At 41.9% G+C, this 27291-nt stretch overlaps 2 protein-coding genes and 1 long non-coding RNA gene across 6 annotated transcripts in view; 1 reads left to right on the top strand and 2 right to left on the bottom strand.

Annotated features, from left to right (window-relative positions):
* The window catches only part of LOC133535410 (G-protein coupled receptor 22-like), a 70788-nt gene extending 68121 nt beyond the window's left edge, over window positions 1-2667 (bottom strand). For both annotated transcript variants that reach the window (XM_061875234.1, XM_061875233.1), the window contains exon 1: window positions 2468-2667. The gene's annotated coding sequence lies outside the window, so the exon portion shown is untranslated. The remainder of the gene's footprint in view (window positions 1-2467) is intronic.
* LOC133535413 (uncharacterized) overlaps window positions 1-5009 on the top strand; it is a 77443-nt gene extending 72434 nt beyond the window's left edge. The window contains exon 3 of the long non-coding RNA XR_009802218.1: window positions 2505-5009. This is a non-coding gene — a long non-coding RNA (uncharacterized LOC133535413). The remainder of the gene's footprint in view (window positions 1-2504) is intronic.
* On the bottom strand, window positions 2800-26744 carry LOC133535411 (lipid transferase CIDEC-like). 3 transcript variants are annotated; one of them, XM_061875236.1, is made up of 6 exons: window positions 26618-26744; window positions 16674-16751; window positions 16410-16563; window positions 10760-10909; window positions 10259-10449; window positions 2800-3544 (listed from the first exon to the last, which is right to left on the bottom strand). In XM_061875236.1, the coding sequence occupies exons 2-6, from the start codon at window positions 16724-16726 to the stop codon at window positions 3352-3354; spliced, it is 741 nt and encodes a 246-aa protein (XP_061731220.1). In that variant the 5' UTR covers window positions 16727-16751; window positions 26618-26744; the 3' UTR covers window positions 2800-3351. The 3 variants fall into 3 exon arrangements, with proteins under 3 accessions (XP_061731220.1, XP_061731221.1, XP_061731219.1); XM_061875237.1 differs by lacking the exon at window positions 26618-26744 and adding an exon at window positions 23549-23614; XM_061875235.1 differs by lacking the exon at window positions 26618-26744 and adding an exon at window positions 16875-17004.
* Window positions 26745-27291: the final 547 nt, after the last annotated feature.

The following is a 27291-nucleotide window of genomic DNA, read 5'->3' as shown; positions in this document are numbered from 1 at the left end:
ATGCTTATTATTACCGCCTGGTCAAACTCGTGACGTCATGAGTGACACTTCCCCTGTCATCATTTTCACAATGAAGGAGAATGATTTCAAAACCGGTAATTTGAAATTGCATAAAGGGAAGAAGATTAAGAGCTATTCAGTAGGATTTAAGGTCCAAGCTTACATCACACTCAAATTTTTACTGCAAGCCTTTGGTAAGTGCCGGAGTGAGAGGAGGTTTTAAAATAATTAGCGCATGCTTACTTTTACCGCATGCCTTTGGTAAGCGCAGGAGTGAGAAGAGGTTTTAAATGAATTAGCGGCAATTCAAGGAAATACGGTAGTTGTGATTTCCTTCTCTGCATGAAAGCTTAAAATGAGCATACAGTATATTAATGCGGTATGAAGAAGAATGTTTTAATGTAGACACACAGAATCATCATACTGCTGTGATTATATGTATCAAGTGTTAATTCATAGCCAAGGCAAAATATGGATATATATATATCGTGTATCGCAATATGGTCTAAAAATAGAGATATTAAAAAAAGGTCATATCGCCCAGCCCTAATTCTGACATTTATTTACAGTCATTTCAACTAGTATAACTCAATTGATGATCTAATTCAAATTCACAGGTGTCAAACTCAATGCCAAGGGGGCAATATCTGGCCTGCCACATCATTTTGAACAGCCGGTGAAAGCTTGGAAATAATATGCATCAATGAAGTACTTTATCTCTCTTTGTTTTTCTATTTTGAAAAAAAAAAAGCGATGTACTGCATGCAGTTATAGTTTTTAAACTTTATCTATCTAATACAACAGATATATTAACGAACATTCTAAACATTTCAGGTTAAAAACACAAATATCTACATAGCCTTATAATTTCAAAGCAAGTTATCCATCAAATTGTACACTGTAAACATGACAAATTATTTTATGTTTTTAAACTGCTTGGCCTGCAGATTCTTACCATAAAAATAAAAAAACTTACCATTTTTACATTTACATTTACACTGTGAAAATAGCAACCATATTTTTTAATGCAAAACAACAGACTGGCAGCTGAATCACCAGAATTTTACAGTGAAAATAGCGACCATTGTACTGTAAGTTTTATGGTAAAATTTGCCATTTTTTGACCGCAAAATCCAAATTTTTTTCTTACAGTGGAGGTCAAATATAATTTTTTTTAAATCAAATGCACAGGTAATCGTGTGACAATATCATGTGGCTAATCCTTATACATGTTTGTTTCTTTTATTAATGTTACAAGTGGCCGGCCCTCTGAGGGCAGCCAAAACTGCAACGTGGCTCTAAATCAGGGGTCGGGAACCTTTTTGGCTGAGAGAGCCATTAAAGCCAAATATTTCAAAATGTATTTCCGTGAGAGCCACATAATATTTTTTAACACTGAATACAGCTAAATGCGTGCATTTTTAAGTAAGACCAACATTTTTAGAGTATAATAAGCCTCCTATTCTTTTTAATAACATTGTTATTCTAAAGCTAACCAATAACAAATATAATACTTCTTACCATTAATGCCACTTCTTGAACAGGTGGGACAGAAAATGGATGGTTGGATTAAAATGAAAGAGAATGTTATATAATTTGAACGTCATTTTTAACACTGTGATTACCAGCGGAATTATTCATTACTTATCGTGTTAAGCAATGTCAGCTAAGATTTATCTTAGAGCCAGATGTAGTCATCTAAAGAGCCACAAGTTCCCCACCCCTGCTCTAAATGAAAACGAGTTTGACACCCCTGTTTTAATTTATCCAAGTTTTTGTATTCTCAGAGAATTCAATCGACTGTTCAGTTCGTCTTGGACGCCAACGTCTTGTTGCTAAATTGCAGCATAAGTCTCCCATTCAAATAAACATGCCACTTTAGTTGTTAATTACTGAAGGACACAATTAACAGTGAGCCGTGAACACTACACAATTAAACAAAACACAGTGTACAAAGTAAATGTGCTGAGAGTTGTTTATCTTTTTTTTTTTTGCTGCGGGGAGAAGTCCCCTGAGAGCGTGGGAGAAATCCACTAGCTGGAAGAGTCAAGCACCCACTCCCACGTCCCACGCACAAAACTCCTCCAGACTCGAATAAAAAGCAAATTTTCTCTTGCAAATCAATATTTTGTGCATCTAGTAGATCCCACTGAAACAACGGTCTGACATTTTGATATTAAAACGTTGTGATAAAGCTTTGCATCATGATTGGCATCAACATTTCAGCTTTTTATCTCTACATCGAGCCTCTTTGATCGACCTTTTCCCCCTCAATACCAAAAACTAACAATGGGATCTAAATTGCCTCCGAGCCACACTTTGGAGTCCCCTGTCCAGAAAGCTGAACATGTTTTCTATAATGAAGTGGTATTGTTGCACGTGCATGTTTTTGCAAAGTTTTCCTTTTAACAACCTGTAACATATCTGCAAGATAACGTGAGTTGTTATAAAACAGGTACTCTCTTACCTTTGGCACTTCAGTTACTATCCATGTCCGCCAGCAGAAAGGAGATGAGAACGGAGTCTTCTATGCGAGCACATGTTGATCTGCAGCAGCCTCACAGCAGGTTCCTCCCCCGTGGCCACCTGAGAAGCACGCAAGTGAAATCAGCTTTCCTCAATGGAACGTGCGGACCTACACAGGATGCTCGCGGCTCACTGCCCTGATGGATGCACACAGCAGAGGACGAGGAGGAAAAGGGGGCGGCGCCTTTAAGTAGCATCAACATCAGTCATTGGGAGCTCCAAACGTGTCTGAGGTAGATTGTGTGCATGTAGACAATTAGATGCACTCTGGAATATTGTGTGCATATGCAGATAAACAGTTTAATATAAGGAAATTCAAAGAAATACAAAACGTGCACATTTCTATTGGTATCAGCAGTTCATAAACTGGACATTTTGATACTGGACTTAAGATCAACCTTCTACCCTTACATCACTATTATTTATAAATAACAGTTACATTAAAAAAGGAGTAGTACTTCTAACAATTAGTCAAAGAGCTGTTCAGATTCTGAGGGCATCTTTGATAAGATGGTCAAAGTGACACTTGTGCAGCAGAAATCTCTGGGTAATGGTTTGCTTCTGCGCTCCTCAAGCAGGCTGCAGATGACAGAACAGTGAAAGCTGGGGACAATTAAGGCAGCGTGGGAGAGACCGCTGGACCTGTTGCCATTCATGACCGTAGGCTCAAAACAGTTTGAAATTAAAAGTGCTTCGTTTTATTCACTCATCTCAATAGGATGACATTATTTGATTATGGTGTTGCAGCTGCGGTCTCTTCAGCTGGGAGATGTAAACAGTTTCGGACGCTCTTGCGGGGGGAAAACAGACATGCAGAGTCCAACCTCAGTTTGCGACTCGACCCAGCAGCAAGTTCTGCAGCTGCCTTATTCTGCTCTCCCGGGGAAAGGCCAGGGCCTTTTCTCCTCTCTCTTCTAACCCCTCTTCCTCCTCCAGAAGCTGCTCCATGTACCAGGAGGAGCCCAGCAGGACGTGGCCAGTGGCCTGCATGGAGAAGATCGTCCATCGCAACGCCTCCCTTCAAGCATGAGAGAAACACAGATTGCATTTATCTCACAAGTGCACAATACAAATGTCTGATTAATAACATTTTAGTAACTACAATAGACTAGTATGACTCGAACACAGGTGTCAAACTTATAGATATGGCCCTCCACGTCACTTTATATGGGCCTGTGAAAGCCTGGGAAAATGTGTCAGTAATTTGCATTGTCCTACTAAATGCATTTGTTCTTTCCATTTCACAGAAAAAAATACATGTACTATACTGCATGCAGTAGCATAACTTGCCGTATTTTTCGGACTACAAGGCGCACTCAAAAGCCTTTAATTTTTCTCAAAAATCGACACTGCGCCTTATACCCCGGTGCACCTAATGGACAGAATAATTCTGGTTGTGGATACTGACCTCAAAGCTATTTTATTTGGTACAGTGTGACCAGTAGATAGTAGTCACACATAAGAGATACGTGTAGACTGCAAGATGACGCCAATAAACACCACAACAACTTTAAATGTTCCATTCAGAATATAGAACATTATACACGGCACTCAAAAATCTGTCAAAATCATTTAGTATGACTTTGGTAAGCTATGAACCCGCACTGCTTGGATTGTCAACATACGAGTATTATTGTGTGTGTGTGTAAGGACCGCAAAATGAAGTTGAAGTTCCAATAATTGTCACACACACTAGGTGTGGGAAAATTTTTCTCTGCATTTGACCCATCAACCGTTGAACACCCCCTGGAAGGTGAGGGGAGCAGTGGGCAGCAGCGGTGGCCGCGCCCGGGAATTATTTTTGATGATTTAACCCCCGATTCCAACCTTTGATGCTGAGTGCCAAGCAGGGGGCACCCATTAGCAGACATTATCTGTCGTTTTGTTTTGCAATATTATCCAAAACAAACACTTCTTACCTACTGGTACCGGCTGATGTGTATTTGAGATCTGCATAAGTCCTAAAAATGTTCGCATTTCTGCCATTGTAGTCCGTAGTCAACGTAGTCAACCAGCGTCTTTTTCTTCAACTTCTTGTCACGGGACATTCACTCGCCGCTGTTGCCATTTCTAATATGAAGCAGTGTAAAGTTCTAACTTGTATGTCGCTATCGAAGTGCTAGAAATTACCAGCATAGTGGGTTTATATATTTCACCAACTGAACTTTAGTTTAGATAGGTCGGACGGTTTTGCTAGTGAGCCACGGAGGAGATGCTGCTCCGTTATTGAAGTAAAGTCTGAATGTCATTAAAAAAGTTAGCTCCATCTTTTGACACTTCTTCCACTCCCGTCCTTGCACGCTACACCACTACAACAAAGATGACGGCGAGAAGACGATGTCGAAAGGTGAGCTAAGTAGGTAAGACCGCCCACAAAACTGCACATCCTGAAGAGATTGTCAGAAAGCTACTTGAAAATGATCTGTAAAACAATCTATGAAGCACTTTGATCAAAGAACCACCAATACATGTTATGTGGACCACAAGGAAGCGTTTTTGTTTCATAAAAAAAAAAATCATAATATGACCCCATTATTGCGCCTTTTAATTTAGTGCACCTTTTGTATGAAAGTAGATCTAAATAGACCCGCCGCTCAATGGCAGTGCACCTTATAATCTGGTGCACCATGTGGTCCAGAAAATATGGTAAATCAACTATCGAATATTCCAAACCATTTTTTGTGAAAATCTAAATCCTTAAAGGCCTACTGAAACCCACTACTACCAACCACGCAGTCTGATAGTTTATATATCAATGATGAAATATTAACATTGCAACACTTGCCAATACGGCCAGTTTATTTTACTAAATTACAATTTTAAATTTCCCGCGGAGTTTCTTGTTGAAAAAATCGCGGAATGATTACGCGTGCGCGTGACGTCCCGGGTTGCAGGGGACATATAAGCGCAGCACCATTTGCGGCTAAAAGTCGTCTCTTTTCATGGCGCATTTACACAGTATTCTGGACGTCTGTGTTGTTGAATCTTTTGCAATTTGTTCAATTAATAATGGAGAAGTCAAAGTAGAAAGATGGATGTGGGAAGCTTTAGCCTTTAGCCACACAAATTCCCAGAGGTGAAGCTTTAGTATGGATCAGAGTAGTCAAGCGAACATGGTTCCCGACCACTTGTCAACCGGCAGGTTTCGGTGAGAAAATTGTGGTAAAAAGTCGCCTATTACCCGAGATCAGCTGAGCTTGCGCCGTCCATGCGGCTGCCGTCGACTTCCCTCAGAGACTGGCGTCAACACACCCGTGGAAAACCCCCTCTGACTATCAGGTACTATTTAAAGGGGAACATTATCACCAGATCTATGTAAGCGTCAATATATACCTTGATGTTGCAGAAAAAAGACCATATATTTTTTTAACCGATTTCCGAACTCTAAATGGGTGAATTTTGGCGAATTAAACGCCTTTCTGTTTATCGCTCTCGGCGCGATGACGTCAGAACGTGACGTCACCTGGGTAATAAAGCCGCCATTTTCATTTTCTCAAACACATTACAAACACCGGCTCTCAGCTCTGTTATTTTCCATTTTTTTCGACCATTTTCTGGAACCTTGGAGACATCATGCCTCGTCGGTGTGTTGTCGGAGGGTGTAACAACACTAACAGGGAGGGATTCAAGTTGCCCAAAGAAGCGAAAGTGGCAAGAAATTGGAAGAAATTTGTTCAAAATACGAGGGTGTGGGGAAAGCCGACGAAATGATCAGTCGTTTGTTCCGCACACTTTACCGACGAAAGCTATGCTAGTACAGAGATGGCAAGATTGCGTGGATATCCTGCGACACTCAAAGCAGATGCATTTCCAACGAAAAAGTCAAAAAAATCTGCCGCCAGACGCCAATTGAATGTGCCGGAGTGTCTGCACATTTTACCGGCGGTGCTAAGGCAGACGTGGCACAGAGATGTATGGATAACCTGCAGATGCATTTGTAACGATAAAGTCAACTAAATCACAAAGGTGAGTTTTGTTGATGTTATTGACTTATGTGCTAATCAGACATATTTGGTCACGGCATGACTGCCAGCTAATCGATGCTAACATGCAATTTAGGCTAGCTGTATGTACATTTGAAACTATATTTACATCCAGCGTTTCCTTCCACCCACATTTAATGCCAAACAAACACTTACCAATCGACAGATTTAAATTGATCCAGTGTCACAAGATGCGAAACTTCTGATTGTTGGTCTGCACATTTTACCGGCGATGCTAATGCAGACATGGTCGATTAGCGTCATTAGCTATTCGCTCAATAGCTTCAGTTTCTTCTTCAATTTTGTTTTCGCTACCTGAATCCATACTCCACCGTCCGTTTCAATACATGCGTAATCTGTTGAATCGAATAAGCCGCTGAAATCAGAGTCTGAATCCAAGCTAATGTCGCTATATCTTGCTGTGGTATCCGCCATTGTTTGTTTGTATTGGCAGCACTGTATGACGTCACAGGAAAATGAACAGTGGCTTCGAGAGAGCGAAAAAAAAGCACTTAAAAGCTTTATTTTAGAGATATTCCGGGATGGGTAAAATTTTGAAAAAAAATTCAAAAAATAAAATAAGCCACTGGGAACAGATTATTGGTTTTAACCATTTTGAAATTGTGATAATGTTCCCCTTAAATCTCGCTAAAACACTAGCAACACAATAGAAAGATAAGGGATTTCCTAGAATTATCCTAGTAAATGTGTCTAAAAACATCTAAATCCGTCCCAATGCAATCGCCTTTTTTTTTTTTTTTTTTTTTTAAACTTAATTTTTTTTTTCTAGTCCTTCGCTATGAAGATCATCCACGAATCTTTCATCCTCGCTCAAATTAATGGGGAAATTGTCGTTTTCTCGGTCCGAATAGCTCTTGCTGCTGGACGCTCCCATTAAAAACAAAGTGAGGACGTGAGGAGCCCTCACCCTTGTGACGTCATCATCTGCTACTTCCGGTAAAGGCAAGGCTTTTTTTTATTAGTGACCAAAAGTTGCTAACTTTATCGTCGATGTTCTCTACAAAATCCTTGCAGCAAAAATATGGCAATATCGCAAAATGATCAAGTATGACACATAGAATGGACCTGCTATCCCCGTTTGAATTAGAAAATCTCAATTCAGTAGGCCTTTAAATATTTGCTAGATTTATGATTTTACAGCAAGTCATTCATCAAGATGTACACTGTAAAAACTGGAAGCTTAGTCACCAGAATTAACATTTAAAAAACAAAATGTTTGCATTCACAGTAATTTGCTGTAAAAAACAGTCAATTTTTCAGTAAAATTCTGGCGACTAACCTGCCAGTTTTTACTGCAGACATTTTTTTACGTGTGGGAAAAAAAACTCAAATACATAAACAATTGTGTAACATGAGGAAACTTCTTATACATTTACAGTTGGCAATTGTTATGAAATGGAATAAAGGCTAGAATTGAATAAGCTCTGTTTTTTTCTTCTCCTTTTTCAACATGAGAAATTTGAAATTGTGATAAATCATGGAATTTTATGCATGTTCGAAATAAACTTAAACCATGAACCAAAAACAGGTGAAACATAAAAAATGTTTTTATATTGTTTAAAAGTCTATGCAGTTCAGCAATTCAACTTGTGATTTCTTACAGTGAAATAAGTCGAGCTGTTGCTACAATTCTGATAACCAGTTAGTTTTTTTAAAAACACAAAAGTTTTACAAAAATGTACAAATTCGAGGTTTTCAAAAACTTTAAGCCGCAATCATTCAAATTTTATTTAAAATAATTCTTGAAATATCTCTAGTTGCATCTTATGAGCCTTTACATCAGGTCTGGGCCGCAAGAAAACATTTCCTAAAATATTCTAACATGCACTTTTTAACGAGTTCACCTTCTTTGAATGGATATCCCGCCCTAGCAACATACTTGACAACCCTCCAGATTTTTCCGGGAGACTCCCGAAATTCAGCGATCCTCCCGACAATTTCGCGGGGAAACCATTGTGCCGATTTTCACTCGGACAACAAAATTAAGGACGTGCGGTGATGACGCTGCCTTTAGCGTCTGCTTTCTCACCGTATAAACAGCGTTTCGGCCCAGTCTTATGTTGTATGAGGCTTCTACAGACACACGTGAGTGACTGCAAGTCATACAGGTCACACTGAGGGTGGCCGCATAAACAACATTAACACTGTTACAAATATGCGCCACACTGTAAACCCACACCAAACAAGAATGACAAACACATTTCGGGAGTACATCGCGACCGTAACACAACAGAACAAATACCCAGAATCCCATGCAGCCCTAACTCTTCCAGGCTACAATATAAACCCCCGCTACCACCAAACCCCGCCACCCCAACATCAACCTTTCTTGTCCGTGCGTGGTTGAGGTGGGCTGAGTTTGGTGGTAGCGGGGGTGTACATTGTAGCCCGGAAGAGTTAGGGCTGCATGGGATTCTGGGTATTTCTTCTGTTGTGTTAAGGTGCGGATATTCTCCCAAAATGTGTCTGTCATTCTTGTTTGGTGTGGGTTCACAGTATGGCGCATATTTGTAACAGTGTTAAAGTTTTTTATACGGCCACCCTCAGTGTGACCTGTATGGCTGTTGATCAAGTATGTCTTGCAGTCACTTTTGTGTACAATATACAAACACTATGAAGCTAGGCTGGCACCCTGTTTGTACATGTGGTAGAGGGCTCCAAAGACAGTGCCATCACGGCACACCCATAACATTGATGATCGGGTGAAACTTGGGGGAAATTCATATAAAACTCACGGGCCGCACTAACATTAAACTTTCATATTAAGGTGTCTCGCGGGCCGCAGTTGGCCCGCGTGTCTGAGACCCTTGCTTTACATGATATTCTAATGTATGTTTCACCTGTATATTCATTTAAGTTTTTTACTTTTACAAGCGACGACGCCAAAAGCACCCTTAATGGCAAAGTGGCCTTCAATAAAAACACGTTTGACGCCCCTGGTCCGTAAGAAGGCTGGAATTTCCAAACAATAGCAGATTTCTCTTAATAGTAATCCCGAAGCAAGGGCACAAAGAAATAGGATGATAATGGAGCATGATCCTCCATGCCGAAGCTGGAAACCCGCACATCTCTTTGTGGATGACGTAACCCCTAACAAAATTAATCTCTGTAATATCTAGCCTATTCCAACACTTCCACCCACATAGGAGCAAAGAGCAACAGATATGTACTTTCACTGCAAGATGCATCTTCACAATACTATTGTGCGGCAGATTTGCAACAGCTGTAAAAAATATAGTCATGGAAATTCATTAACATTTATATTATAATTAGCCTTTAAGAGGGTCCACAGCCCTCTACCAACGGAATAGCTCGGTTGGTAGAGTGGCCGTGCCAGCAACTTGAGGGTTGCAGGTTCGATCCCCGCTTCCGCCATCCTAGTCACTGCGGTTGTGTCCTTGGGCAAGACACTTTAACCACCTGCTCCCAGTGCCACCCACACTGGTTTAAATGTTAAAACTAGATATTGGGTTTCACTATATAAAGCGCTTTGAGTCAGAGAAAAAGCGCTATATAAATATAATTCACTTCACTTAAAGATCTTCAACCTAAATGTCGAAGACGCTCAAGTGCTCTTTGGTATTTGGCAACTATCTTGCGGTGTTTTTACTGTTCAATATACTGCTTGATTTCCATGTTTACATTGTTGTCAACACTGTTTCATGTTTTATACATTTACTGGCGTGCTAAGACTAACAGATAATGACGCAATCAGCTCATGCACTTACTTCAACATATTTTTGGCCGCGTAGCAGCGCAGGTCATAGGACACCGAATAGACACCATACAGCGTGGCTTTGACATTCAAGCAGCCAATGAAATCCGTGGGGTTGTTTTTGTAGAGGTCAAAGGTCAGCTTGACCACATCTGTCCGGGGAGTCAGCCTGCGCTTGCTGAGCTCGTCTCTGGAGGGGCTGTTCTGGATAAAACAGTCACGTCAAAGGGCGGCTGACATTTCTCACATAGACAATGATGCATAAGACAGTGTGCTCACTCATCACAATACAAATCTATTATTTAACAGTACGGTTTTGCTCTTATTTTACAGTAAATAGCACTTTACAGCATTTGTATTGAACACCTCCATCTACCTGCTTCAGCCTACAATATATGTCTTCAGACGCAAAGTGTGTTACAAAAAAACAAAAGTGGCGTGCAAGTATTCTCCCTTCACCGCGTGGCTAGGAGCTGATCTGCAGTGCCACCTAGTGGTTCATGCACCACCATACCTGATATGGGGTCCACTTCTGTCCTTTCTCCAGCACCATGAGAACAGTGTTCTCAGGCAGCGCCACGAGGAACTCCTGTGTGTCCACGCACGTGCCGTCTTCATCCAGCACCAGTCCGCTGGCACACAGCACATTTAAGGAGTCGCTCACCTGCGTCATACATGGGTATTCACTTCACGCAGGGTCTCTGCAGGTTTCAACAAGCCAAATAAGTCTTTAAGACCGTAACGAATGCAATTTAAGACCCATTTCACATCGATACTGGCAAAAAAGTACAAAAGACGAAGAAAAATTGGAAGCTCACAATTATTTGCTAAGTATATGCCTTCCCAAAAACGCACATGTAGGTCCAACTGCTTGGTCTTGTTCGTTTGATTCAGGATTTTGTCAAACATCAGCACAAACTGAACTTTAGGGATGAGGTCTCTCTTGATGTAATCGGCTAATCCAAATTGCGTCTTGTCTTTTCCACACTTAAACGTTTTTTGTCCCCTCTGAATCCGGGAACCCACAGAGCAGCACGGTGGAACAGGCCTCACAATACAAAGGTCCTGAGTAGTACTGAGTTCAATCCCGGGCTCAGGATCTTTCTGTGTGGAGTTTGCATGTTCCCCCCGTGACTGCGTGGGTTTCCTCCCCCCTCCAAAAACATGCACCTGGGGATAGGCTGATTGGCAACAATAAATTGGCCCTAGTGTGTGAATGTGAGTGCAAATGTTGTCTATCTGGGCTTGCCCTGCGATGAGATGGCGACTTGTCCAGGGTGTACCCCGCCTTCCGCCCGAATGCAGCTGAGATAGGCTCCAGTACCCCCCGCAACCCCGAAAGGGACAAGCGGTAGAAAATGGCTGGATGGATGAATCCAGGAACATAATCTGAAACAGCTCAATGTTCTCACTACCAGTTTACGACTGGTGCTTTGTTACCGTGTGAAAAGTCCATAGCACCTCCGACTTTAGTGTCAGCGTGGACCCAAACGCTGTCTGGAGGTCGACTAGATGGCGCTGGAACTCGATGCTCCGGCTCCTTACGTGGAGCAATAGTGGCTGTTTGACGGTGTTTGCCGCTGGAATTTTATGACGGCCTTGTGCTTTTCCGATTTGCAATGGGATTCCAATGCCTTGATGCTCAATGCTCCAAGTTTTAAAGTTTCCAAAGTGCAATGTTTCCCTCGACCGGCTTCAACCATGCACTGGACTGTTTGTCCTGAAGCCACAAATCATTCAACTTGCACTTACCCATGCATGCAGGCACTGTAATTTGGTTATGTTTAAACTTATCTCCGCTGATCTGCTAACTAAACTGTCACACAGCAATAGCTGGTGGTCCATCCATCCATCCATCCATCTTCTTCCGCTTATCCGAGGTTGGCTGCACCGATCCGCCTGTCGATCTCACGATCCACTCTTCCCTCACTCGTGAACAAGACTCCTAAGTACTTGAACTCCTCCACTTGGGGCAGGGTCTCCTCCCCAACCCGGAGATGGCACTCCGCCCTTTTCCGGGCAAGAACCATGGACTCGGACTTGGAGGTGCTGATTCTCATCTCAGTCGCTTCACACTCGGCTGCGAACCGATCCAGAGCGAGCTGAAGATCCTGGCCAGATGAAGCCATCAGGACCACATAATCTGCAAAAAGCAGAGACCTATATCCTGCAGCCACTAATCTGGATCTCCTCAACGCTTAAACTGCGCCTAGAAATTCTGTCCATAAAAGTTATGAACAGAATCGGGGACAAAGGGCAGCCTTGGCAGAGTCCAACCCTCACTGGAAACGTGTCCGACTTACTGCGGACCAAGCTCTGACACTGATCATACAGGGAGCGGACCGCCACAATAAGACAGTCCGATACTACATACTCTGAGCACTCCCCACAGGACTTCCCGATGGACACGGTCGAATGCCTTCTCCAAGTCCACAAAGCACATGTAGACTGGTTGGGCAAAGTCCCATGCACCTTCAAGAACCCTGCCGAGAGTATAGAGCTGGTCCACAGTTCCACAACCAGGACGAAAACCACACTGTTCCTCCTGAATCGGAGGTTCGACTATCCAGCGTAGCCTCCTCTCCAGTATAGCTGTGGTGTTCGATAAATTCTGACCGGGCAGCACAGTAGTTCCGCTGTGTAGTTACATTATAGCATCCTCAAAAAACTAAACATTTCAAAGCAAGACTGCACGTTTTAAATCACAGTAACAGCAATACATTTTTAAGACCTTTCAAAATCTTAAGACCTTTTGAGATTTTAGGATAATTTGACATTTTAAGGCTTTAAAAATTCAAATGATTGGATTTAGGACTTTTTGTAGACTTTTTAAGACCCCACAGATACCTTGTCATGGGTCACTGCAACTACAGCTCACGTGGACAGGATGCATTTCTTACCAGCTGAAATGTGATCAACTGTCACTGCTTTAGTTCCCTGGTCCAACACCTTAAATCAGGATTTAAAAACATATTTACATTCTTGCTTAAGGACAAAATGATTATAATTTTTTTTTAGCAGGGACAAAAAAAAAAAAAAAAATCAACTTTACAACCTTGTAAATACAGTTTAACATTATGAAACATAAGCACATGAAATACCACTCATTGCTACTCTTTATCCCTTTCATCCAATAAAGTAATTCTGCCTCAGGTTGAGCTAATCAGTGACCACGATACTGAACAGATTGCTTTGATTTGTTTGGTCTCATCTAGTGGCCAATACTACTGTAGAATTGATATATACTGTATATTAATAATGTTTAATAGTGGTGCTCTAAAAAGAAAAAAAGAACAAAAAACATCGATTCACAGCCAAATTAAGATAATTTGATTTGTAAAATTTTTTGCTGCCAAATCTATTTTTTAAAAAGACCTTTTTGTAGTTAAAGTTAAAGTACCAATGATTGTCACACACATACTAGATGTGGCAAAATTATTCTCTGCATTTGACCCATCAGCCTTGATCACCCCCTGGGGTGTGAGGGGAGCAGTGGGCAGCAGCAGTGCCGCGCCCGGGAATCATTTATGGTGATTTAACCCCCAAATCCAACCCTTAATGCTGAGTGCCAAGCAGGGAGGTAATGGGTCCCATTTTTATAGTCTTTGGTATGACTCGGCCGGGATTTGAACTCACGACCTACCGATCTCGGGGCAGACACTCTAACCACTAGTTCAGCTCTACGCTTAGTCGCTCTGCATGTATACGTCAGCGGACAAGAGGCGCTTTGGTAACCTACAACCTGCTTTGAAAAGGTTTTATGATAATATATACGCCAAATATATTGTTTGAATCAACAATCGTGTTCAGTCGAAAATTTATTCTGAATCAAATATTCACCCAAAGAATCAGAATGGAATTGAGAGTTCTACGATTCCAAGCCCTAATTTTTCAAACCTAGAAATTCTTAATTTCGGCCGAAATTCTGTAAAATAAGCTTTTAAAAAAGCCGCAAACTGCATGCATTTGAGCACCCTTTGAGGAATAAAGAGGAAAACTGACGAAAAAAAGGAACATTTCTGCCGGCACAAAGTTCTGCCAAACAAGCCCAAAATATTTTTGAGTAAATCAAATTACATTTCGTGCAATTGGGTGCATTTTTACACTATATCTTACCTTTAGATTTATTCTCATCTACCAACTGCTTTTGGCTGTCTTTTTGACAGTTACATATCACATGTAATGTAAATAAATGATAAATGGGTTTTACTTGTATAGCGCTTTTCTACCTTCAAGGTACTCAAAGCGCTTTGACACTATTTCCACATTTACCCATTCACACACACGTTCACAAACTGATGGAGGGAGCTGCCATGCAAGGCGCTAACCAGCACCCATCAGAAGCAAGGGTGAAGTGTCTTGCTCAGGACACAACGGACGTGACGAGGTTAGTACTAGGTGGGGATTGAACCAGGGACCCACGGGTTGCGCAAGGCCACTCTACGACTGCGCCACGCCGTCCACAGTATTGTTATTTTTTAGTATATCATTTGCTAACATTATCATTATTGAAAAGAGTAATGTCAAATTATAGAACATGCATGCAAAGAACTCAGAAAACATTTACCATTTGGCATCTCTATCTTGTATCCACACCCCCTTGGGTAATATACTTCTAGTATTGTGACTTCTGTTTACAAATCAGTCACATCAAAAATATACTTTCTTGCTGGCTACTAATAAATACTTCACAACCATACCTGGTTCGGAACTAGCAGTGTTTGAATTGTAATCAACCAAATATGATTAGCAACAAAGTAGAAAACTGTAAACTTTGTGGCTTGGAGAGTAAACGCAAGTGACGAAAAGTAAACTAGCTAGATAATGCTAACTAGCCAGCTTGTTTCAGCGCCCCTGATCGTCTCCCTTTCCGGTGTTTAGGCAAGAGTAACAGAGGGTCCATGCGACTGAGGTGAGCGTTTAACCTATTTTGTTTGGATCCTACATTTTTTTGATATTTCAAAAAAAAAAAAAAAAAATGAGGAAGTGATACTTTGTTTAACAATGCAGATTTCCAGGTTTTCGCAAACATTTCACATGCCTGAAACTATGAACCACGATTTTTTAATCAGATGTAGGAGTCAGTTTGTCATTGGCCCTGTTCCTAAAAACCCACTTAAAAACCAAAAAAAAAAAAAAAAGAGCAAAAAAAGATAAACAAGTTTTAATGTTGATTTGACACAGGTGTCAAACTCAAGGCCCGGGGGCAGATGTGGCTCGCCACTTCATTTTATTTGGCCCTCGAAAGCCTGTAAATATGTATCAATAAACTACTGTAACTTTTCTTACTACATGTATTCTTTCTTTCTATTTAGGGATTTTAAAAAGAAATGTATGTACTCCATGTAATCGCAAATTATGTAAACTTAAATATTGTCTAATTACGCAAAAATATATTATCAAACATTCAAACCATTTTTTAAATAGAAAAAAAAAACTAAGAATGATTTCAAAGCACGTTATCCATTAAATTGTGCAATGCAATAGATCTCATGGTAAAATTGTGAAATTTACTGTGGTTTTTACAGTATTTTTCTCTAAATGAAAATTTGTTTGACTTTTTTTACTGGAATAAACTGTGGTGCCATTTTGGCATTTATAGTAATACACCAAAAAATCTACAATTGATTTGCAGTTTAAAAAAACAAAACAAAAACAAAAAAACTGGCAGTTTAAGTGCCAATATTTTACAGTAAAATTTTATTTTTATTTACAGTAAAAAACAGTCATTTTTACAGTAAAATTGCATATTTTTTCTATTAGAGTAAAAAACAAATGTCAACTTTACATAAAAATTCTGGCAACTGAAATGCCTTTTTTCAACCATAAAAACAGCAGTACGGTTTTTCAATTTACAGTAATACACACTACATTGAGGTGAAATTATAGCAACTTACAATATTTTTTTTTTACATTTTAGTTAAAAAAAAAAACAACCGATAAAATGCATTAAAAATTGTGTAATAATAGTATTCACTGTTAGAAGCGGCCCTCTGGGGTCAAACAACTGCGACGTGGCCCTCAGTGAAAACCACTGGCCTATAACACCTTCATGCAGGCTGTTTGATGTACTATTTATACACTGGATTGATGCTTAAAAAAAAATATGACATCTGCATCTTTGGATTTTATCAGCAAGTGTGCGAGAAAAAAAAAATTCTAACCTTGTCGATGAGGTCATCGAGTGCATAAGCCATGATGCCCTTCTTCAAGCTGCGGTCAGCGTTAGTCACCCGGAAAGGTTTGGGCGAAGGTGTTCGGCCGGACAGAAGCTGCTGGGTCATGGAGGCACTGGCTGACACGCTGGCGGTCACACATCTGATGAGAAGGGGAAAAAGAACATGTCGTTAATTTGTGAGTGCAGAGTGACTAATTCAACCCTGGTGGTTTTCTGCCTGATCATTACTACTTGGGAAAAGTTTCATTACTTGGAGAAGGTTGACGGGGTCAAGAGGCTGAGAGACTTGATAGCGTAATCCATCGCTGGTCAGAGAGCGCCACGCAACCTGAAACGACAAATCTTGTAATGTATATTCTGTAACATTTAAGTCAGCATTGAACAAAAGTAAAACCCGTTAAAAAGGGAAAAGAATGGCATGACAGATCCAAATAAACTTGAAAATCCTTACTGTGGTTTCCTTTATGCCGAATTGCTCGTTAAAGCTCAGAAAACACAACTGATGTGACAGCTGCCGAGTGAACCTTGTGCTGCTATTAGGCAAGTTTTTCAGCTGTGTCATTGAGCAACACCTTGGCCCTTCCCCCTGAATACTCCAAGTCCATGTCTGTGTTAAGTTCACCAAAAAAAAGCCTATGCACAGTCATACTTCTTGTTGAATTTATCCACAACATTTTATTTACTGAGTAGGGAACATAAGAGTACACTGTAGGCAATATTGAAACCAAGATTAAGGCATGTATTATAAAACAAGAGTGCCTGAATATGTGACATCAGATTTTGTGAGCTTTTGCCAACCTCAACCACAATTGGACAACCTCACGCATGACTTTTAAAGGTTCCACAGTTATCACGCCATAAATGACTGTTTACATGTCATTAAGTAAGAAAAAGAACTACCCCGCCTTCTGCCTGAATGTAGCTGGGATAGGCTCCAGCACCGGAGGCGAACCCAAGAGGGACAAGCGGTAAAACAGTGTTTCTCAACCTTTTTTCAGTGATGTACCCCCTGTTGACATTTTTTTTTTAATTCAAGTACCTCCTAATCAGAGCAAAGCATTTTTGGTTGAAAAACAGAGATAAAGAAGTAAAATACAGCACTATGTCATCAGTTTCTGATTTATTAAATTGTATAATAGTGCAAAATATTGCTCATTTGTAGAGGTCTTTCTTGAACTATTTGGAAAAAAGATATCAAAATAAGTAAAAACTTGTTGAAAAATAAACAAGTGATTCAATTATGAATAAAAATTTCTACACAGAAATAATCATCAACTTAAAGTGCCCTCTTTGGGGATTGTAATAGAGATCCATCTGGATTCATCAACTTAATTCTAAACATTTCTTCAGAAAAAAAAATCTTTAACATCAATATTTATGGAACATGTCCAGAAAAAATCTAGCTGTCAACACTGAATATTGCATTGTTGCATTTCTTTTCTCAGTTTATGAACTTACTTTCATATTTTGTTGAAGTATTATTCAATAAATACTGCGATGAGATGGCGATTTGTCCAGGGTGTACAACGCCTTCCGCCCGATTGTAGCTAAGACAGGCACCAGCGCCCCCCGAGACCCCAATGGGAATGAGCGGTAGAAAATGGATGGATTATTCAATACTGTACATTACTATAAAGGATTTTTGAATTGTTGCTCTTTTTAGAATATTTAAAAAAAAATCTCACGTATCTCTTGGCATACCTTCAAGTACCCCCCAGGGGTACGCGTACCCCCATTTTCCTTACTCAGGAAAAATTACTAACGATTTTCCATAAGTTAGTTTTATTTTTTCAAAAAGATTTGAATTATCTAATTTTTCTTTTCTTTTTTTTCGGTTGAATTTTAAATTTTAAAGAGTCGAAATCGAAGATAAACTATGTTTCAAAATTTAATTTTCATTTTTTTCCTGTTTTCTCCTCTTTTAAACCGTTCAATTAAGTGTTTTTTTCATCATTTATTCTCTACAAAAACCTTCCGTAAAAAGGAAAAAAATGTACGGCGGAATGACAGACAGAAATACCCATTTTTTTTTATATAGATAGATAGATAGATAGATAGATAGATAGATAGTACTTTATTGATTCCTTCACGAGAGTTCCTTGAGGAAAATTAAAATTCCAGCAGCAGTGTACAGAGTTGAGATCAATTTAAATAAAAGTAAAAAGTAAATAATGGGGGTTTAAATGGAAACAAAATAGAGAAATATTACAATAAGAGTAAAAAATAAAAATAAATTGCTTTTTATATTAAAAATAAAAAGCAACAATGGGAATAAAAATACAACAGTAAAATAAGAATATAACAAGACAAAGTAAGCAGTAGTGACCATGTTATGAAAACGTATTGCACTGTTATTGTTTTGCATCCCCTGTCATCCTAGTACCCCCCAACCCCCGTCCCAAAGAGGATTTGTACAGTCTAATGGCGTGTGGGACAAAGGAGTTTTTGAGTCTATTAGTCCTGCACTTGGGATGAAGCAGTCTAGCACTGAACAGGCTCCTCTGGCTACTGATAACGCTATGCACAGGGTGACTGGCATCATCCAGGATGCTCACTAGTTTGTCAACAGTCCTCTTCTCTGCCACCGTCACCAGTGAGTCCAGCTTCATTCCGAGATTATATATATATATATATATATATATATATATATATATATATATATATATATATATATACACTAAAAGTAAATTGAGCAAATTGGCTATTTCTGGCAATTTATTTAAAGGCCTACTGAAATGAGATTTTCTTATTTAAACGGGGATAGCAGGTCCATTCTATGTGTCATACTTGGTCATTTCGCGATATTGCTATATTTTTGATGAAAGGATTTTGTAGAGAACATCCACTCCTCTCTGAGCTGCAACCTTATCGTGGTAGAGGAGTTTGCGTGTCCCAAATGATCCTAGGAGCTATGTTGTCCGGGGGCATAAAGCCCCCTGGTAGGGTCTCCCAAGGCAAACAGGTTCTAGGTGAGGGATCAGACAAAGAGCAGCTCGAAGACCTTTATGAAGATGAAAAACCATGGACCCAGATTTCCCTCGCCCGGACGCGGGTCACCGGGGCCCCCCTCTGGAGCCAGGCCCGGAGGTGGGGCACGATGGCGAGCGCCTGGTGGCCGGGCCTGTTCCCATGGGGCCCGGCCGGGCACAGCCCGAAGAGGCAACGTGGGTCACCCCTCCAATGGGCTCACCACCCATAGCAGGGGCCATAGAGGTCGGGTGCATTGTGAGCTGGGCGACAGCCGAAGGCAGGGCACTTGGCGGTCCGATCCTCGGCTACAGAAGCTAGCACTTGGGACGTGGAACGTCACGTCACTGGGGGGGAAAGAGCCTGAGCTAGTGCGCGAATTCGAGAAATTCCGGCTGGATATAGTCGGACTCACTTCGACGCACAGCAAGGGCTCTGGAACCACTTCTCTCGAGAGGGATTGGACCCTCTTCCACTCTGGCGTTGCCGGCAGTGAGAGGCGACGGGCTGGGGTGGCAATTCTTGTTTCCCCCCGGCTCAAAGCCTGTACGTTGGAGTTCAACCCGGTGGACGAAAGGGTAGCCTCCCTCCGCCTTCGGGTGGGGGGACGGGTCCTGACTGTTGTTTGTGCTTATGCACCAAACAGCAGTTCAGAGTACCCACCCTTTTTGGGAACACTCGGAGTACTGGAAAGTGCTCCCCCGGGTGATTCCCTTGTCCTACTGGGAGACTTCAACGCTCACGTTGGCAACGACAGTGAAACCTGGAGAGGCGTGATTGGGAAGAATGGCCGCCCGGATCTGAACCCGAGTGGTGTTTTGTTATTGGACTTTTGTGCTCGTCACAGTTTGTCGATAACAAACACCATGTTCAAACATAAGGGTGTCCATATGTGCACTTGGCACCAGGACACCCTAGGCCGCAGTTCCATGATCGACTTTGTAGTTGTGTCATCGGATTTGCGGCCTCATGTTTTGGACACTCGGGTGAAGAGAGGGGCGGAGCTTTCTACCGATCACCACCTGGTGGTGAGTTGGCTGCGATGGTGGGGGAGGATGCCGGAAAGACCTGGGAGGCCCAAACGCATTGTGAGGGTCTGCTGGGAACGTCTGGCAGAGTCTCCTGTCAGACAAAGTTTCAATTCCCACCTCCGGAAGAACTTTGAACATGTCACGAGGGAGGTGCTGGACATTGAGTCCGAGTGGACCATGTTCCGCACCTCTATTGTCGAGGCGGCGGATCGGAGCTGTGGCCGCAAGGTAGTTGGTGCCTGTCGGGGCGGCAATCCTAAAACCCCTTGGTGGACACCAGCGGTGAGGGATGCCGTCAAGCTGAAGAAGGAGTCCTATCGGGTCCTTTTGGCTTATAGGACTCCGGAGGCAGTGGACAGGTACCGACAGGCCAAGCGGTGTGCAGCTTCAGCGGTCGCGAAGGCAAAAACTCGGACATGGGAAGAGTTCGGGGAAGCCATGGAAAACGACTTCCGGACGGCTTCGAAGCGATTCTGGACCACCGTCCGCCGCCTCAGGAAGGGGAAGCAGTGCACTATCAACACCGTGTATGGTGCGGATGGTGTTCTGCTGACCTCGACTGCGGATGTTGTGGATAGGTGGAAGGAATACTTCGAAGACCTCCTCAATCCCACCAACACGTCTTCCTATGAGGAAGCAGTGCCTGGGGAATCTGTGGTGGACTCTCCTATTTCTGGGGCTGAGGTCGCTGAGGTAGTTAAAAAGCTCCTCGGTGGCAAGGCCCCAGGGGTGGACGAGATCCGCCCGGAGTTCCTTAAGGCTCTGGATGCTGTGGGGCTGTCTTGGTTGACAAGACTTTGCAGCATCGCGTGGACATCGGGGGCGGTACCTCTGGATTGGCAGACCGGGGTGGTGGTTCCTCTCTTTAAGAAGGGGGACCGGAGGGTGTGTTCCAACTATCGTGGGATCACACTCCTCAGCCTTCCCGGTAAGGTTTATTCAGGTGTACTGGAGAGGAGGCTACGTCGGCTACGTCGGATAGTCGAACCTCGGATTCAGGAGGAACAGTGTGGTTTTCGTCCTGGTCGTGGAACTGTGGACCAGCTCTATACTCTCGGCAGGGTTTTTGAGGGTGCATGGGAGTTTGCCCAACCAGTCTACATGTGCTTTGTGGACTTGGAGAAGGCATTCGACCGTGTCCCTCGGGAAGTCCTGTGGGGAGTGCTCAGAGAGTATGGGGTATCGGACTGTCTTATTGTGGCGGTCCGTTCCCTGTACGATCAGTGCCAGAGCTTGGTCCGCATTGCCGGCAGTAAGTCGGACACATTTCCAGTGAGGGTTGGACTCCGCCAAGGCTGTCCTTTGTCACCGATTCTGTTCATAACTTTTATGGACAGAATTTCTAGGCGCAGTCAAGGCGTTGAGGGGTTCCGGTTTGGTAACCGCAGGATTAGGTCTCTGCTTTTTGCAGATGATGTGGTCCTGATGGCTTCATCTGACCGGGATCTTCAGCTCTCGCTGGATTGGTTCGCAGCCGAGTGTGAAGCGACCGGAATGAGAATCAGCACCTCCAAGTCCGAGTCCATGGTTCTCGCCCGGAAAAGGGTGGAGTGCCATCTCCGGGTTGGGGAAGAGACCCTGCCCCAAGTGGAGGAGTTCAAGTACCTAGGAGTCTTGTTCACGAGTGAGGGAAGAGTGGATCGTGAGATCGACAGGCGGATCGGTGCGGCGTCTTCAGTAATGCGGACGTTGTACCGATCCGTTGTGGTGAAGAAGGAGCTGAGCCGGAAGGCAAAGCTCTCAATTTACCGGTCGATCTACGTTCCCATCCTCACCTATGGTCATGAGCTTTGGGTCATGACCGAAAGGATAAGATCACGGGTACAAGCGGCCGAAATGAGTTTCCACCGCCGTGTGGCGGGGCTCTCCCTTAGAGATAGGGTGAGAAGCTCTGCCATCCGGGAGGGACTCAAAGTAAAGCCGCTGCTCCTTCACATCGAGAGGAGCCAGATGAGGTGGTTCGGGCATCTGGTCAGGATGCCACCCGAACGCCTCCCTAGGGAGGTGTTTAGGGCACGTCCAACCGGTAGGAGGCCACGGGGAAGACCCAGGACACGTTGGGAAGACTATGTCTCCCGGCTGGCCTGGGAACGCCTCGGGATCCCCCGGGAAGAGCTAGACGAAGTGGTTGGGGAGAGGGAAGTCTGGGTTTCCCTGCTTAGGCTGTTGCCCCCGCGACCCGACCTCGGATAAGCGGAAGATGATGGATGGACATCCACGATAAAGTTCGCAACTTTCGGTGCTAAGAGAAAAGCCCTGCCTCTCTCGGAAGTTGCAGACGATGACGTCACCCGTCGATGGCTCCTCACATATTCACATTGTTTTTAATGGGAGCCTCCAACAAAAAGTGCTATTCGGACCGAGAAAACAATTTCCCCATTAAATTGAGCGAGGATCAATCAATCAATCAATGTTTACTTATATAGCCCTAAATCACTAGTGTCTCAAAGGGCTGCACAAACCACCACGACATCCTCGGTAGGAAAACTCACACCCAGTGGGACATTGGTGACAATAATGACCCAGTGGGACGTCGGTGACAATGATGACTATGAGAACCTTAGAGAGGAGGAAAGCAATGGATGTCGAGCGGATCTAACATGATACTGTGAAAGTTCAATCCACAATGGATACAACACAGTCGCGAGAGTCCAGTCCAAAGAGGATCCAAGACACAGCAGCGAGAGTCCCGTTCACAGCGGAGCCAGCAGGAAACCATCCCAAGCGTAGGCGGACCAGCAGCGCAGAGATGTCCCCAGCCGATACACAGGCGAGCAGTACATGGCCACCGGATCGGACCGGACCCCCTCCACACGGGAGAGTGGGACATAGAAGAAAAAGAAAAGAAACGGCAGATCAACTGGTCTAAAAAGGGAGTCTATTTAAAGGCTAGAGTATACAAATGAGTTTTAAGGTGAGAGGCTAGAGTATACAAATGAGTTTTAAGGTGAGACTTAAATGCTTGATTCGTGTTTGAGGATATTGATAGCGACGGACTAGAAAAAAAAAAAAAACACGATTGCAATGGGACGGATTCCGATGTTTTTAAACACATTTACTAGGATAATTCTGGGAAATCCCTTATCTTTCTATTGTGTTGCTAGTGTTTTAGTGAGTTAAATAGTACCTGATAGTCGGAAGGGTGTCTCCACGGGTGTGTTGACGCGCAGTGTCTCAGGGGAGTCGACGGCAGCTTTATGGATGGCACAAGCTCAGCTTTTCTCTGATAAGAACGGACTTTTTAACCACAATTTTCTCACCGAAAACTACTCTATATACTCTAGAAATGTTGGTCTTATTTAAAAATGCAGGCGTTTGTGTTCAGTGTTATAAAAATATTATATGGCTCTTATGGAAATACATTTTTAAATATTCGGACCGGGAAAACAACAATTTCCCCATTAAATTGAGCGAGCATGAAAGATTTGTGTTTGAGGATATTGATAGCGATGGACTAGAAAAAAAAAAAAAACACGATTGCAATGGGACGGATTCCGATATTTTTAAACACATTTACTAGGATAATTCTGGGAAATCCCTTATCTTTCTATTGTGTTGCTAGTGTTTTAGTGAGTTAAATAGTACCTGATAGTCGGAAGGGTGTCTCCACGGGTGTCTTGACGCGCAGTGTCTCAGGGGAGTCGACGGCAGCTTTATAGATGGCACAAGCTCAGCTTTTCTCCGGTAAGAACTAACTTTTTAACCACAATTTTCTCACCGAAACCTACTCTATATACTCTAGAAATGTTGGTCTTACTTAAAAATGCAGGCGTTTAGTTGTGTTCAGTGTTATAAAAATATTATATGGCTCTTATGGAAATACATTTTTAAATATTCGGACCGAGAAAACAACAATTTCCCCATTAAATTGAGCGAGGATGAAAGATTCGTGTTTGAGGATATTGATAACTACGGACTAGAAAGAAAAAAAAAACGATTGCAATGGGACGGATTCCGATGTTTTTAAACACATTTACTAGGATAATTCTGGGAAATCCCTTATCTTTCTATTGTGTTGCTAGTGTTTTAGTGAGTTAAATAGTACCTGATAGTCGGAAGGGTGTCTCCACGGGTGTGTTGACGCGCAGTGTCTCAGGGGAGTCGACGGCAGCTGTACGGACGGCACAAGCTCAGCTTTTCTCCGGTAAGAACTGACTTTTCAACCACAATTTTCTCACCGAAACCTGCTGGTCGACATTCCGTCGTGTTTCATGTTTGCTTGACCGCGCTCTGATCCATAGTAAGTTTTCACCTCCAGGAATTTTAAACAAGGAATCACCGTGTGTTTGTGTGGCTAAAGAATAAAGCTTCCCAACTCCATCTTGCTACTGTGACTTCTCCAATATTAATTGAAAAAATTGCAAAAGATTCAGCAACACAGATCTCCAAAATACTGTGTAATTATGCGGTTAAAGCAGACGACTTTTAGCTGTGTGTGTGCGTAGCGCTCATGATTCCTAAAAACCCTAAAAGTTGTGTTCAGTGTTATAAAAATATTATATGGCTCTTATGGAAATACATTTTTAAATATTCGGACCGAGAAAACAACAATTTCCCCATTAAATTGAGCGAGGATGAAAGATTGCAATGGGACGGATTCCGATGTTTTTAAACACATTTACTAGGATAATTCTGGGAAATCCCTTATCTTTCTATTGTGTTGCTAGTGTTTTAGTGAGTTAAATAGTACCTGATAGTCGGAAGGGTGTCTCCACGGGTGTCCTGACGCGCAGTGTCTCAGGGGAGTCGACGGCAGCTTTATGGACGGCACAAGCTTAGCTTTTCTCCGGTAAGAACTGACTTTTCAACCACAATTTTCTCACCGAAACCTACTCTATATACTCTAGAAATGTTGGTCTTACTTAAAAATGCAGGCGTTTAGTTGTGTTCAGTGTTATAAAAATATTATATGGCTCTTATGGAAATACATTTTTAAATATTCGGACCGAGAAAACAACAATTTCCCCATTAAATTGAGCGAGGATGAAAGATTTGTGTTTGAGGATATTGATAGCGACGGACTAGAAAAAAAAAAAAACACGATTGCAATGGGACGTATTCCGATGTTTTTAAACCCATTTACTAGGATAATTCTGGGAAATCCCTTATCTTTCTATTGTGTTGCTAGTGTTTTAGTGAGTTAAATAGTACCTGATAGTCGAAAGGGTGTGTCCACGGGTGTCCTGACGCGCAGTGTCTCAGGGGAGTCGACGGCAACTTTATGCACAAGTTCAGCTTTTCCCCGGTTGGAACTGACTTAACCACAATTTTCTCACCGAAACCTGATGGTCGACATTCCGTCGTGTTTCATGTTTGCTTGACAGCGCTCTGATCCATAGTAAATTTTCACCTCCAGGAATTTTAAACAAGGAATCACCGTGTGTTTGTGTGGCTAAAGGCTAAAGCTTCCCAACTCCATCTTGCTACTTTGACTTCTCCAATATTAATTGAACAAATTGCAAAAGATTCAGCAACACAGATCTCCAAAATACTGTGTAATTATGCGGTTAAAGCAGACGACTTTTAGCTGTGTGTGTGCGCAGCGCTCATACTTCCTAAAAACCTGTGACGTCCTGCGTACACGTCATCATTACACAACGTTTCCAAGACGAAACCCCCGGGAAATTTTAAATTGTAATTTAGTAAACTAAAAAGGCCGTATTGGCATGTTAATATTTCATCATTGATGTATAAACTATCAGACTGAGTGGTGGGTAGTAGTGGGTTTCAGTAGGCCTTTAAAACTGAAAAAAATGTTTGATTTCCTTACAGGATTGTCAGTTTGTGACTCAGTGGAATGTCAAGTACATATTTAAGCTATTTTGTATCGATGCCAGACACTTAGAAAGCAAAGCCAACATTCCAGAAAGTTCCACACACGGTAAAACTTTCTCTTTTTTTTTTTTTTTTTTTTTACACAATTCTTAAGCAGTGTTCCTAAACCCAGCAAGGTTCATGCTATTAAACACCATTTCACTTGAACGACGTAGAAAAAGCGAGAGTATAAATGAGGACAGCAACAAAATGACAATAAAAAAAGGCGGCCATTGTTTTTCCCCCCCCCACACTTTGTGTTAAAGTGTGTATGAGGCAGACGTCGCATCAAACAAATTCGTTGGGTTTTGTAAAAGGCTTGATAATATCTCACCAAACGACGTGCTTTGGGAGATAAAAACAGATTTAAATGCACACTTACCAGGCTGTTTGCTGTTCGAGCTGTTAGGATGCGGCATGAACTGAGCACACCTGGTTAATGCTACTTGATTGCTGCAATCACGTGACATCCGGTCCGAACCGGAACTTGCCAAATTGTTATGTTTTTTTCTTGAGTGGAAAATTATCACAGCGCTCCAACACGAAGTAAATAAAAAGGACGGATTCTTTTTTTTTAACTAGTTTGTAGAATGAAAAAGTAACCATTACATAAAAGGAACTTCTTTTATTTTATTTTTATTTTTTTTTACCACCCATTTAGTGGTCAATTGTACGGAATATGTACTGTACTGTGCAATTACTAATAAAAATAAAAATCAATTAAACTCAGATTTTTTTTTATATACATTTAGTTTTAGAACAATGACAATGGAAATATGCATTTTAATTAAATATTTCTGCAAGTTGACTGAGTGGAACTAAATGTCATTTTCCTTCTGTATATAAAAAAAAATAGGAATCACAATGATAAAAAGATACGACTTTTGGTAAGCTACTTTTTGTTTTGTTTTTCTTCTGAGTTGAACAGCTAATGTTTTTGTGTAAATAAAGGGCAGATATTGGTTCAGACTTCTTTCTGCTTTTTTTCATTCGTGTTGTATCTTATCTTTTAATTTAATATTGAGTGAATGAGTGAATAAATTGGACATTGTGTCG

The sequence above is a fragment of the Nerophis ophidion genome, linkage group LG16 (genome assembly GCF_033978795.1).
Source record: "Nerophis ophidion isolate RoL-2023_Sa linkage group LG16, RoL_Noph_v1.0, whole genome shotgun sequence".
Classification (NCBI taxonomy): domain Eukaryota; kingdom Metazoa; phylum Chordata; class Actinopteri; order Syngnathiformes; family Syngnathidae; genus Nerophis; species Nerophis ophidion.
This window is presented reverse-complemented; position numbering and strand designations above follow the sequence as displayed.